Source organism: Arachis ipaensis, chromosome B03 (genome assembly GCF_000816755.2).
Source record: "Arachis ipaensis cultivar K30076 chromosome B03, Araip1.1, whole genome shotgun sequence".
NCBI lineage: Eukaryota > Viridiplantae > Streptophyta > Magnoliopsida > Fabales > Fabaceae > Arachis > Arachis ipaensis.
In genome coordinates, this window is record NC_029787.2 from 6,284,920 (window position 1) to 6,298,370 (window position 13,451).

Here is a 13,451-nt window from a genome sequence, read left to right on the forward strand (position 1 = left end):
CAAAAAGAAAAATAACATAATAAAAAATATAATTATAAAAAATTATAAATAAAAATAAAAGAAAAAAAGTGTCATAAGACACAATATATTTATTCATATCTTATTTACCAAACACAATTCTATCTCTTTGTCCATGTCTCAGTCCTGTGTTTGTAAACATACGCAGCCATATTTACGTGTAATTAACTCTCTCTCTAATTATAGTGTAATTAAATTTCAGTGTCTAAAATATGATTATATGAATGAAATAAAAACTGAAAAAGGGTACCCTTTAGAAAGATGTGTCACCATTTAGTTTCTTTTTTAGGTAATTAGGTGTGAAGACATAATAACAAGAATAATACATAATTAATATATTGACATGGCTATTTTCTTTTATTGTTTTTTTCCTCCCAGTGGTACTGGTACAGATACTGAGAAAGTTATATAATCCACACTTTTTGAGCAGAGCCATAACTGCATGATCTAACAATTCAATAGAAAATCAAAGTTAACATAAATTGCTGAAGCCCATATCTACTCAATATGGTACAGTTCAGTACAGCTCATCATTTCAGTGCAATTGCAGCTTTGGTCCTACAATTTCACTCACAACCCTCAAAAGAAAAAAAAAAAAGGGAAAAATAATTGCATAATTCTGGAGGCATTTTCGTTAAATTTAATCCGCATTTTAAGAATATCTATCTATAATTATTCATTTTTCAGATTTTAAGAATTACTATATAAACAAAAAATGAATAATTATAGATAATAGATATTCTTATGATACACATTAAATATGTTTTAAGATCGTACAAAATAGTTTTGAAAAACCTTCCAGAGTGATAGCATAGATTTTTGCAGAGGACAACCACCACAAGCTGAAGCAGTGCACAAACTTTCAAAGTTCATCCTGTTGTTAAAGCCAAGTTAATGCAAATAATAAATAAGAGTAATGGAAAACAAACAAGAGTTGACAATTGACATTTATGTCAAAAGGGAAACAGAAAAAAGTTGCCAGGTTGCACAGAACTCATTAAGTTTTAGTGCAATGAATCTAAAGGTAGCCTTGAGAATTTCAAAAAGTTAGCACTACTCTACTATTTTAAAATTGTAGTACAATAACAACTGGGATGGCCAACAAGTTATCCTCATGATTGATACACCTTACTTAAACAGTGTTGTAACATATTATATACTGGTGAATATAGAGTATTAGGAGCTAAATTCACAGCAAACGTATCAAAAGACTTTGTTAAATGTGCTCCAAAACCATTTAAGGAAAAAAAATCCTCTGCATATGGCATCAGTCTGATCTATTTTTAAGTTCTTATTACATTATTGAAACTTAGAAGAACCCCTTTTTTTAGTTACTTCTTTTGCTAAAATTTCTGAGGCAGTGGTTGGAAGTTAGAGCAATCCGATTTTTCCATAGCAATAATTTTCTTAGCATAGTACTTCATTATCTATATTCCATCATTGCATACTTGCCATTTTATAAGGCACCAAAACAGATACAGACTTTACATAGTAGTCAATGACCTTGTGGTCACAGCCTTATCTCAAGAAGGGTATAAAGCTACATTTGAATAGTGCATTATCTGAGCATTACACTTCTGTTTTTTCCTGTGCACATGCAACCTTTTTCTATATTTAAATACCTTGGTTCCATTTTAGCTGGATGTGGAAGAGTTTGTTATTTGGATGGCAATGAGTTTAATTAGATATTATTCTTAGTTCTGTAGCAACTAAAAGAGCATACATAATTACCAAATTGCATATAAGATAATACAACAAAGTACTAAGAAGCATTCACATCAATAAGGAAAGAGAAAAGAGAGTTTTAGGCTTACATGATAATCCATGTACTCATGGGGATCCGGCTGCAAAATAAAGTCCAAAAATCAATTACCAAACTAAGAAAAAGAAAAAGGTCTATAAATCAGAATTTATTTAATAATCATCCATAAAATCAAATTTTAATTCTCAAGTATTATTTTTATACTTGTATCTTTGATCTCTCAGGGAAGAATTTTTATGTTGATATTTTTTTCAGGGACCAAGTTGTGAGCTTCCTACATAAATTATTCACTCTTAACACTATTGTCCAATAGTTCCCACTTCCATGATTGGTCCAGCTGGTACTTAGTACTTACAAGATCATTGTCCAATGTTTTCAGCCTTACCTTCTTGTTTTGAAGGAAACAGTTTCAAAAAGCACAATAATAACGAAAATGATTTTGCTTCAACCATCAATCATCATCCTGTACTATATTTCATGTTCACCCCTCGAACACAAAAGTTAAGAAAGGAGGGCAAGAAATCCACCATATGTCCCCCACCCTCTTCTCTCTACCATTCTACTTGCTCCGATTCAAAATAAATGTTTCTTTTGCCAAATTGTTAACAGAAAATCAATGTATGCGGATAAAATTATGTCCAAATACATTGTTTTTTTGCTATACCAATTTGGTTAAAACGGCATATTTTTGTTTAGAGTAATTCCTACCAAGCAAAAGTTGGAAAATTCAATCAACACTTTGCTAGTGAATGTCAGCAAATATTATTTTAACTTCGGAATAAAATTAGGGGGAAAATAAATTACCCTTCTACGGCGCCGCCTATCTCCATATTTATGATCCCTCTCCCTCCTCCTCTTCTCGCCCTCTTCTCTTGCTCTTTGCGCCTCCTATATAGTCATAACATAAAATATTACATAACAAGTATTGATATTGGACATATCAAAACATTGTTTAGGTATTTAGACTTCTCAAATTACCTCTTCTTCCCTAGCCTTTCTTTCCTTTTCTGCTTCTTCAAAAGCTTCTTTTTCAGCCTGAAATTTTTACACAAAATAAGAATGCAAATAATCATGGTTCCAATAAACCAAATAAAAGATACGAACACTGAAAGCAAGTGCTCACCTCTTTATTATTAGCCATATATTCATCCACAATTTGCTTTGCATACTGTGGGTCATCACAAAGTAAAATATTGTCGAAAATTGAACCAGCCTTCACCTGTGGATCCGAATCATAATATTATAAAGCTTCGAATAAATAATAGATAAATAAACAAGTCAAGAGACCAGTTAACTTTGTTGGCAATTGAATACTTCAATCAACATAGAGGATGACATAAAGCACCTGCCACACTTCGATGCCCACATATTTTATTGGTTTCAACACATAGAGATCAGGATCGTCCTCGAATTCTGCAGAAAACAGGAAATCCAAAGAAAAATTCACGAGAGCCAATGTTAATTAGTCACGAAAAATATTAATAAAGTTTCGGGTGCTTTGTAAGAAAGGATCAAGTATTGATAAATACGGCCCAAGATGGTGGATAAAACCAAATGCTATCAAAGTCTGTAGTATCCAAAGGAAGCCACATGTAAGAAATTTTTTTTTTCTCTTATATTTTTACATTCATGAAACTAAGAAGTAGTTCATTCATGTTACACTACAACCTAATTAAAGCCATGAACCATTGAACCTTATATCTAGATCCAAATGACAGATATCCCATGTTTAAAACATAAACTTACCTGGGTTGTCAATCCATGGGATCTTCCACTTTCCCTTGTAATTGGGGTTCTTGATTTTCTGAGTACAACAAATTACAGCAATTAGAAACGCCAAGATACATGAACATCTATTCAAATGTTAACAAATGTTGCTTGAACAACCTTGCGTTTCCATGGCCCTTTGTATGCTGGATTGGGCACTTTGGAGGGCTTCCATAGTCCATCTTCATCCTCATCCCAGTCAGCAGGCTACTCAAACAAAGTATCAAAAAGAAGAAGCAAACTAAGCTTTTAGCAAAGCCTTCTATCTAAATAAAGATCTTACTCTTAAATTATGAATATGGTAAGCAAATAAACCTTCTTGGCTTTAGGATCAGGAATTTCAGCTGGGATTGAATCATACCCCTGCAATATTAAGATAATGAGAAGCACACGTCAAAATATGGCAACTATACATAAAAAGATTAATCAAAATCTGTGTGCAGCACCTAAAACATTTTGAGAGGTCTTCCATTAGATTTCTTTTCACCAATAATATATTGTCAAAAGACATTATATCCTTGTTAGAAGCTACTATCTATTTCCCCAACAAATAAAATATCTGAAAGATAACAAGTGTCTGAAAAAGTTTTGAAAACGAATAATAACCTTTGACAGATGTTAAAAGAATAACTAATTAAAAGCACTTGTAATACAGAAACCAATAACATTTTGCTAAATTAGCTCCGGTACTAGTTGAAGTAGACATTCTCGTTTATCAAGTGAAGACTTTAACAAAAGGAAATGCATGTATATTGTTTTCAATCTTGCTGAAAACTTTAACAAAAGTTAAATTAAACTAAACATTATTAAAAATGAGATTTCAGCGAAGAAGGGGACAAAAGTACCTCTGGTTTGACTTCATTAGGATCTTCAATGTACTCTCTATCATCCCAGTCAGCTGGCTGTAATAAGGAAAATTTTACGACTTTACAGGAAAGGTAGATTGTAAAAGAAGATATACCAAAAGAATCCCATCTCAAATGAAGCATCCTATAGAATATTTGGTTAAGTTGTTTTGCATGTATGCCTTTTAGATCCAGTCAGTAATAACTAATAACAATTATTGAATGTTTGAACTTTACTCAATTACTGAGGGGGAAAAAAAAAGGCACCACAACGGTTCATACACAAAATTCAAATGAGAAAGAAGACACACACAGAGGGCAAAACATAATACCTTTTTGGCATTGACATCCTTGATCTTCCTTGGAGGAAGGATGTCCCAATCTGTATACATGCTTCCAGAGTCTCTTTCACGATTATCAACAAGGACACTATAAGAGGCATCAGGCCTTAGAATAAATGTATAGAAATGAGTCATTTTGTCTGTTTCACATTGTAGATCCTTTCTAATGGGGTAGTTCTGCCCCTGGTATGATAGTATAAGATGCAGCTTTTTGGTCTGTGTGCCGCATATATCTGGTCCAAACATCAGACTGCATTAAGAAAAACCAATCAGTTGACTAAAATCACATCAAGGAAGGAGTATTAATTCCTCAAAGGCAGCAATGATATACAGTACAGACTTCATGTCTATATCTTTTCAGCTAAGTTAGTATATAGTAAGTTCATGTTTGGAATTCCGAGTGACATTTTCTTAAATCACAAGAAGTTACTGCTTATATCTCTCACATATCAACACTACTAATTAAGGAGGTTGTGAAAATTTGATGACGAGGGTGAACAAATAAGCATAAAATTGATCAGTGTGCTCATCAGAAATGATGAGCTAAACTCTGCAGCACATTCTTCAAAAGAGCAACTTTTCCACAATCTAATGTAACATGTTGAAGAACTTCTGAATCATAAGCCACAAACCAAGTTAAACATACGAATAAGAAATTCACGAACCTGTACGGAGTATCCCCACCAAACTTCTTCTGATTGACATAACCAGAAAGAAGCTTGATGTAACCACCGCCGCATTCAATGTCCTGCTCAAACCTAATAGAATACTGGACCACCAGTGTCTTGTTCTTGTTGCTCAACTCTGGTATCTTCGCAGATATGGCATAATGCTTGGCATCATTATATGTTTGGAGACCTGCAAGGATTGTGGGATAAGCTTATCCTAGCTTTGAAGCAACTTGTAATCAAAAGCTTCCTATACCTATCATTTTCTAAACACGCCATAGAAATTTTAAATTATTTTGGTCAAACCCCTCATTGCACTAATCTGCATATAATGTAACTAGAACTAAAACAGTTGCTATTCTACTGACAAAATAAAAGAGTTTTATCCCATCATCCAATCAAATATTTGTAATGTAAGCCTTTTGTTTTCCCCCGGTATCCCCCAGAACTAATCTTAAGGGTTTGTCGCCGCTGACCAATGGGCTGTTGCATACCCAAAGTGGAATTCGAGCTCTGAACACTTAATTAAATAGACGAGTGAGCTGACCACTCGAACAATCTAAGTTGGTTTGTATTGTAACTTGTAAGCCTTTTAAGATGGTGCATAGTTAAGTCAACCACTTTCTTCCAATGCGTCAGCATATGATTAAACATGCGTAAAGAATGAATCATCATTAAAATAAAAAAAAAATCCTAAATATTATGAAACTGTGTAAGATGGTGCAAAATGATAAACGAACCTTTGTCATCAGGATCTCCAGGCCATTTTCCTGCAGTGTGCTTAAAGGTACCAGCTTTTCCTTCACTCCTTTTCCAATCTGATAAAACCCAACGACTCTTCCATCCATCTTGTTTTTTTCAACATTCAAAGTTTGAAGGCAATGCTAGCTAGTTAGTTAGTTAATTAGTTACAAATAATAACAACCCTATGCAGTTGTCAAACTGAATCAACCAAACTAACTAACTCCAACTGAATCAAAAAGAAGTATCATTAATAGTTACCTTCGAACCTCTCTTCGAAGAAGACCTCAGCGAAGGAAGAAGAAGGGAACTGAAGAGTTGCAAAGAGGAAAAGAAAGAGCTTAAGAAGCTGCTTGCTCAGATTACCCATCTCACTCATCTCATTTCAGTGTTGAGAGAAAGTTGCTTTAAATTAACGTGAAAATACGAATAGTACTTTCTAGAACAACAACCCACTTCCACTTCCATTTTCTCCCACTTCCTTTCTTACCATTAATTAATCAACTTAAATCATTCTTAATTAGTCTTAGATTATTACCATCCCAGAGGGAATCTGAATGCAAGTAATTAGTTGACTTCATTTACAAATGTGTTACCTCTTTACTACGTGAGGATGCAAACTATAATTATTAAATGTCTTTTTTTTCTTATAATGTATAAAAAAATTAGGAATGTTAGAAGACTAATATAATTTATTATTCTTGTCCGCTGTTAATCATCAATATTTAAAAGTGTGAGTTAAAAGTATATTGTTGGATTATTAAACTAAAAAAATTAGATCAATAACTAAAAATGATAACAAAAAATAACAAATTTTAATGGTTCTTGAATATTTCTCATAAGAAAAATCAAATAATGACATAATGAACTTTTGACATATTAGATAATTTGTAATATTATCACATAAATATTTAAGTAAAATTATTATTTTATAATTTTTCTATCATCACATCACTTTTTATTCCTCTTACGTAGTATTTAGTTTTATCTTTTCATATCTTTTTACTCTTTATTTTTATATAAATTAAACTTAATGTTATTTTTTTTTAATAGATATAAATTGATTTAACTTGCGTCTCAGGTGGTTTGGACATGTGAGAAGAAGACCGACAGAACACCCAGTCAGGAGGATGGATGAGATGGAAGATGAACAAAGGATGAAAGGCAGAGGAAAATCTAAAAAGACCATCCAAAAAATGGTCAAACGAGATCTACATGTAAACGGTCTCTATGTAAACATGATACATGACAGAGTTTAATGATGTCGTTTAATTCATGTAGTCGACTCACCTAGTGGGACAGACTTTGTTATTGTTGTTGTTTGTATCTAAAAAAATATTAATTATAAAAAATTACATTAAAAAAGATTATATATCTTTCTTTTTTTAACCATACTTAAGGGGTTATATATTTTTTTTTAGGTTTCAAGGAGTCATATATATTTATTATATATGATTTCAACCAAGTTTTGGTCCAAAAAATATTAACTATTATAAATCCAGTTAGTAGTCTAAAATAAATAGATTCAGTCTACTACCAAAAATAAATTCTAGCTTTTCAAAAATTAATAAAAATATTAAGCTGTAATTTAGCTCAAAATAAAAAACGAAAAAATTGCGTGTGTGACAGTAACTGTGTGTGTAACCGTGGCAGTGTGAAATAGAAACAAGTATATAAAGTCATGTATCATCATTCTTCTTTTCTTGACACATATAGTCAGCATAGTATGCTTTTCTCAGTTGTAAGCACCATAGAATCTTCATGTAAAATATGTTACATGTAGCGTCGTAGACTGGTTAAGTAGCTGCTGTATTCTAAAAGACCTAAAATCTGATTTGAAACCATGGCCAGTGTAGTTTAATGTGGATTAACGAACTTTGATAGATCCATTACGTTAGGAAAAAGTATAGTAATAAGTAAAAACCATATGACAACACATTGTGTTACCATTGACTAATAATGAATGACAAAGCCGAATTAGACTCGCAAAGGAAGACAAATAAACGGGTGGACTTCAACATGAACATGCATCAATAAACCAATTTTCTGTTTTAATAAATGTAATGCGCAATCAATATCAATCAAATGAAGTAATTACTATATGAGTATGACAAGCATTATTCAAGGTAAATAACTAAATATCTTGCTTCTAAAAATATTGCAATAATCTTTGATGACTAAGATAATTAACCGTAGTTTACTTTGGCAATCATAGTTTACTTATTGTAACTTAACTAATCTTTCATTAAATAAATAAAACTATACTTACTTACTTTGTTGTTCTTACAAAGTTAATTAGATTTGGTTCGATAAGTAAAACACTGAATATACATACACTAGCGGTATGGGTAGGCCGAAGCAAAAACATTACTGGAATCTGTTAGGTACCAGACAAATGACACAGTAAAATATAGAGATGAAAAATTAAAAATTTGTATAAAATATAGAAACAATTGAATACCTTTTTTTGAGAATTATAATTTTTCTCTATTACAAAGAGACTACAATAACACTCTCTCTTAATAAAAAGAGAACACACTTCTCTCTATCATATATAGGAAAAAACTACTCAAAGAAATATTATGTTATTCTATCTGGATGGCTTGATTGAAATGAATTAAAGAAAAACTCAATTTATAAGTGAGTCTCTTCAATATGAACCATCCATCAATTCGAGGTATATAATTCTTCTCTTTTTCAACCATTAAAATCCTAAGATTATAAACTAGGATTGTTTATTACCTTTTATTTTATTTAGTTATTATTTATTTATTTATTTATTTATTTATTTATTTATTTATTTTCTAAAATTAACTTTACTAATTTTCACATAATCAAGTCACAAAAGAGACAGACGATACATGGAAGTGCAAGTGGCGTGAACGCAAGTTTAGTGGAGGTATATATATATAAGTATTGTTAGATAAGTAGTTTCATGACATGGTATTAAAGTTCTCTGTCTAAAAAGTCTAGGTGTTTGATCCTTGGTAAATACCAAAAGAGTATTGCTAGGGAACCAAAAGTATATCAGCTAAAACCTAGCCAAATGTATATGGGCTGGGACCAAATAGCCCAATGCACATCAACACCATCCAAAAATGAGTCAGGGTAAACCATATTCACCCTCCCCAAAACCCTACCTCCTTTCACCGTTTTACCACACAGAATTTGAAAATCAGCTACACCAGCGCCACGCCTCCGGAACCATCGCGCAACTCTCTTCCCTCTCTTCTCCAGACACTGCGACGGCGCTCCTAGTGGTTCTGGTCATCGCCACTCCACTGAGGCTACCTGAGCGCAACCCTCTTCCCTCAACTAGCCAGACGCTTCGACGCCGCGCTGCTGTTGCATGTGGGTTTTCCCGGCGCCGCCGAAGCTTCTTGGTGCAGCTGCGCCGTCCGCCGGTGGACATCCACTTCTCCATCCTGGAAACCCCCCGTTCGTCCCACTAATTGGTAAGTGTGGTAGATGTTCCCTTTGACTACCTATGCATGTTTTGAAAAGGAAATTTGACAGTGATTTGTTGTAGTGGTTCGTGTGAGTTCTAATTTGATGGATGTTCTTTTCCAGGTCGTACAGCTCAGGTAACACAATTTTGGGGCATCACTGGTCCTTGGCAAACATAGCAGCTGCATGTTTTTCATGTTTTTGGAGTTTTGCAAAATATTGATCACAAGTAAGTATGTTTATTGATTCCTAATCGGATGTTGTTGATGCTTTGCTCGGATGTTGCAAGTGGTACAGATTGGATATTGCTTTTATCTGGGTTGGATATTGTAATTGTACTTGTTAGAGGCTAGATGTTTATGTTCTGCTCTATGGTTTAGAGACTAGGAATGGTGTTCATACGAGATGTTCTTTGATATTGCTAAATTAGGGGACGTTTTTGTTGAATAATTTTAGACATTTGAGTGTATGATTTGTTAATGTTTATTTGAGTGTATAATTTTGGATATTTGCCTTAATGATTTGTTACTAAAAAAATACACTGCTTCTTTGGAAGAAAGAAAAAAAAAGTGGAAGAAATAACATTAATTTGGTCTTTTTGACTACTATATATGCAATGTAATTTCCTGGTTCTCATCCTTTTACGGGGTCACAAATTGACTTGAGTCTTCTTTGGGGGAAAAATTAAAAAGAAACTTCCAGTGGGTTCATTATGTATATGCCATCCATCTATACGCGTGAACAGAAATAACTCACTACAATGTGACTTTCTTGCCGCAATTGGAACATTGATTTAAAAGGTTTGCATGCTAAAAATATAGTGTGAAATTAAATGTGGGGTTGGTTGTTGAAATATAATAAAATGATGTTAAACATGGTTTTACATTAGAGATAATTAATCAGATGAGATCAATTTTATTATAAATAGAGTATTTTCTCTTTAATTCAGATTTTGACAAGTTCTTGAAAGTATGAAAATGTTATTATGTTTTCTTTTGATTTGTCATACGATGGTGATGTTATGTTGCATCATGTTTGGATTATCAAAGGGATGAAGAAAGGAGTACCTTTCTCAGCATCTCTGTATGTTTATGCTTTGATTGGGGGGTTGCATATGGGTTTGGTTTTGAAATTGTTACTAATGTTTTCTTCTTCTTCCTCTTTTTCTTTTTTTTTTCTTGTTTACTGAATTACTTGTTTATGTATCATTGGTTTCATTTTGCTTACTTTTTCAGCCTTCGAAGGCCTTGTTAATTACTAGAGAATATCCATAATTCTAAGCACATCAACTGCAATTAAGAATTGAGTAATCACTGTTCAAGTAGCTGTTTGTTCTTCATTTATTTTTTGAAATGACTGTAATTTGGATGGTGAAACTGTTGCTGTTTTCCTATATGCAGTTTTGAGGGGCTGTTTCTTGTGAGACCTTAGCAGGATTGATTTGAAGTGAAACCCATCCAACATGGGAAAAAAGGTAAAATGACGTCTTCCATTAACTTTTTACCATTCGGGCATTATCTTATGTGTGACTTACAACTAGTGTTATAATTACCAGAAATTGTTAGAGTCCCGGTGCTCGCCCAACTACATTCATGACATGATGAGCACGCTGTCAAAAAACAACTCCGTTGAGAAGCTTGCGGAGATTGATCTGATTGGTTTTGGATTCTTGATACTTATTCCAAATTGTTCGGTAAAGCAAGTCATCATGGTTCACCTAGCTGAGTCATATCAAGTTAAGCCGAGAACTTTTATACTCAACATTGACAACATCCGCCTCAATGCCGAGTTAATCGGGAAGGTTTTCGGCATTCTGTCCCGAGGTAGTTTCTGCTATCTTGTTTACCTAGTCTTGCATAGGTGTGCTGGTGTAAATATCTCTGCTTATGCATACATATTAACATGGAATAACACATGAACATGTTGTAGAGGATCCATTTCCAGCACTGGATGAGAGTAATTCGTCCCACGTCGCCATAAAAAATCAATTCCATAGACGGAGAACAACCGAGCTCCGGGAATTAGTTTACAGTTGTCCAATGGCCACAGAATCAGATAGGATGGCGTTCAGGCGATATTTCATACTGGTGGTGATGAAGATGTTCCTGTGCCCCACCACTCAACAGGTACTTTCTCCATGGCACATCTACCCCGTGTTAGATGTTTCTGATCCACGGAGATTCAACTGGCCTTTGGAAATTCTGAAGTGGTTCGACCAGGCAGTCGAAAAGTATAAGCTGAAAGGGAACAAAACGTGTGAAGGCTGCATGTTCGTCATGCTGGTAGGACATAATGACCATTAATAAATTCTGTTTGCCTTTTTTTATGAAGATCATAATTATTGCGAGCCTTATACAATCTTGCACCGTATCTAATGATAAATGTTCAAATTAAGAGTATATTCAACATGGTTTTCCGTCATGTGTAACTTTAGTTGGGCCCATCCTCTGTGTAGATACTCTATTTTCAGTGATTGCAATACGGTGTGCTTGACAACTGTCTTGAGCATGACGATGCGTGCGATGCGTGGACCTCAGAGAGCCTTGAAAAGAAGGCGCAATATATACTATCCGAGGTACTGATTTCTAACTCATAATCGGTTAATTTATGCCGTTATGTAAGTCGGAGCTGCCTATCAGACCAATCAAGATGTTTTTTATGTTTGCTTTTTTTGTTGTCAATTGTGCTAGGCAGGTGTCCCTGATCCCGTGTGTTCGAGATTTTATTTTTTATTTTTCTTATGTTGTTGTTTCTAGTTTGTGGTTTGGTGGTGCTTTGGTGTTTGATTAAGATCATTGATTCTCTCCGTTTCTTAATTTAGGGGAGCATTTTGACTAGACATGGGGGAGGTGACGACATAAAGGGCCGGTCACCACAAGCTGCGAGGAGGAAACCCGGGAAAAAAGAACCACAGAAGCGTGGGCGAAAGGATTCGGGGCCACTAAAGGTAAGCACGTTTTAAGGCTTTAGCATGTTAACAAGCTTACTTCGCCATTGTTAATTTGGTTCATGCTATTGCTTCAAACAAGGGAGGTCAGTCAGTGGAGAGAGTAAGTAGGTATCAAAGGAAAGACCACCAAGGGGATGCACAACATCCCCACATCCAACAACGAGAAGTTCACAGCGTGCCAAACCATCAAAAACTAGCCCGAGGGTGAGTATACGTTTACTGTTGTCTACGGTTTAAATCATCGACTAGCTTTATTTAAGTTTACTAGGTTCATTTGAATGTACTTGGATGTTTCTTTACACAAGTTATTCGTTGTACGTAAAGCAGCCTAGCAGGGGAGCTGCGCAAAAAAAGGGAGGGGGGGCTAAAAAGGACCGATCACGTAGGTCCACCCCAAAAAAATGTGAGGAAAAGGATCTCCCAATTAGCACAGATGATGATAAGGAGAATGAGCCTCTTGCCAAGCAGATGTGCCGACTCTATAACCAGGGAGTTGACAAAAAAAAAACCAAGTGCCGAACCAACAGAATGCAAACTCAATCAGGATAAGGGAACCCATGAAACACCTGTCTCTGTAGTTCCCGATGCAGGAACACTCTCCGTTGCGCTAGTGCAACATGAAGAATGGGAGTTCGACGGGCAAGTCTCCTAATCAAATTTTTTTCATTTTGTGGTCTATTTTGCTTGTTAGTGACTTAGGGATTGTATCCGTATACAACTGCCATTTCTCTAACATCGATTGAGTTGCTTGCAGTAATCCCAATTTCCTGTCGAACTGAGACCCCGAGAGTGAACGAATATGGCAATACTTTGAGCAACTGCAGAACATGAGGTCACTGCAGACCGTGATGCCAGCCAATCCGTCTTGCATGACTCCTAGGCCACTAAGCAAGAAAATCTCACTGGCAATAC

The 13,451-nt window shown here is 34.6% G+C and overlaps 1 protein-coding gene across 1 annotated transcript; it reads right to left on the bottom strand.

Annotated features, from left to right (window-relative positions):
- Window positions 448-6,652, bottom strand: LOC107628970 (calreticulin-3). Its single transcript, XM_016331622.2, has 14 exons — window positions 6,404-6,652; window positions 6,142-6,249; window positions 5,399-5,591; window positions 4,725-4,983; window positions 4,393-4,449; window positions 3,863-3,910; window positions 3,668-3,754; window positions 3,527-3,584; window positions 3,126-3,193; window positions 2,904-2,999; window positions 2,759-2,815; window positions 2,585-2,668; window positions 1,833-1,862; window positions 448-892 (listed from the first exon to the last, which is right to left on the bottom strand). The coding sequence occupies exons 1-14, from the start codon at window positions 6,519-6,521 to the stop codon at window positions 881-883; spliced, it is 1,275 nt and encodes a 424-aa protein (XP_016187108.1). The 5' UTR covers window positions 6,522-6,652; the 3' UTR covers window positions 448-880.

Excerpts from the sequence above, each read along its gene's own strand:
- LOC107628970 (XM_016331622.2), bottom strand. The coding sequence starts at position 6,521 with ATGAGTGAGATGGGTAATCTGAGCAAGCAGCTTCTTAAGCTCTTTCTT. Across the intron at positions 3,194-3,526 it reads CCCATGGATTGACAACCCAG|AATTCGAGGACGATCCTGAT; the intron begins GTAAGTTTATGT and ends TGTTTTCTGCAG. Across the intron at positions 2,669-2,758 it reads GAAAGGCTAGGGAAGAAGAG|GAGGCGCAAAGAGCAAGAGA; the intron begins GTAATTTGAGAA and ends ATGACTATATAG.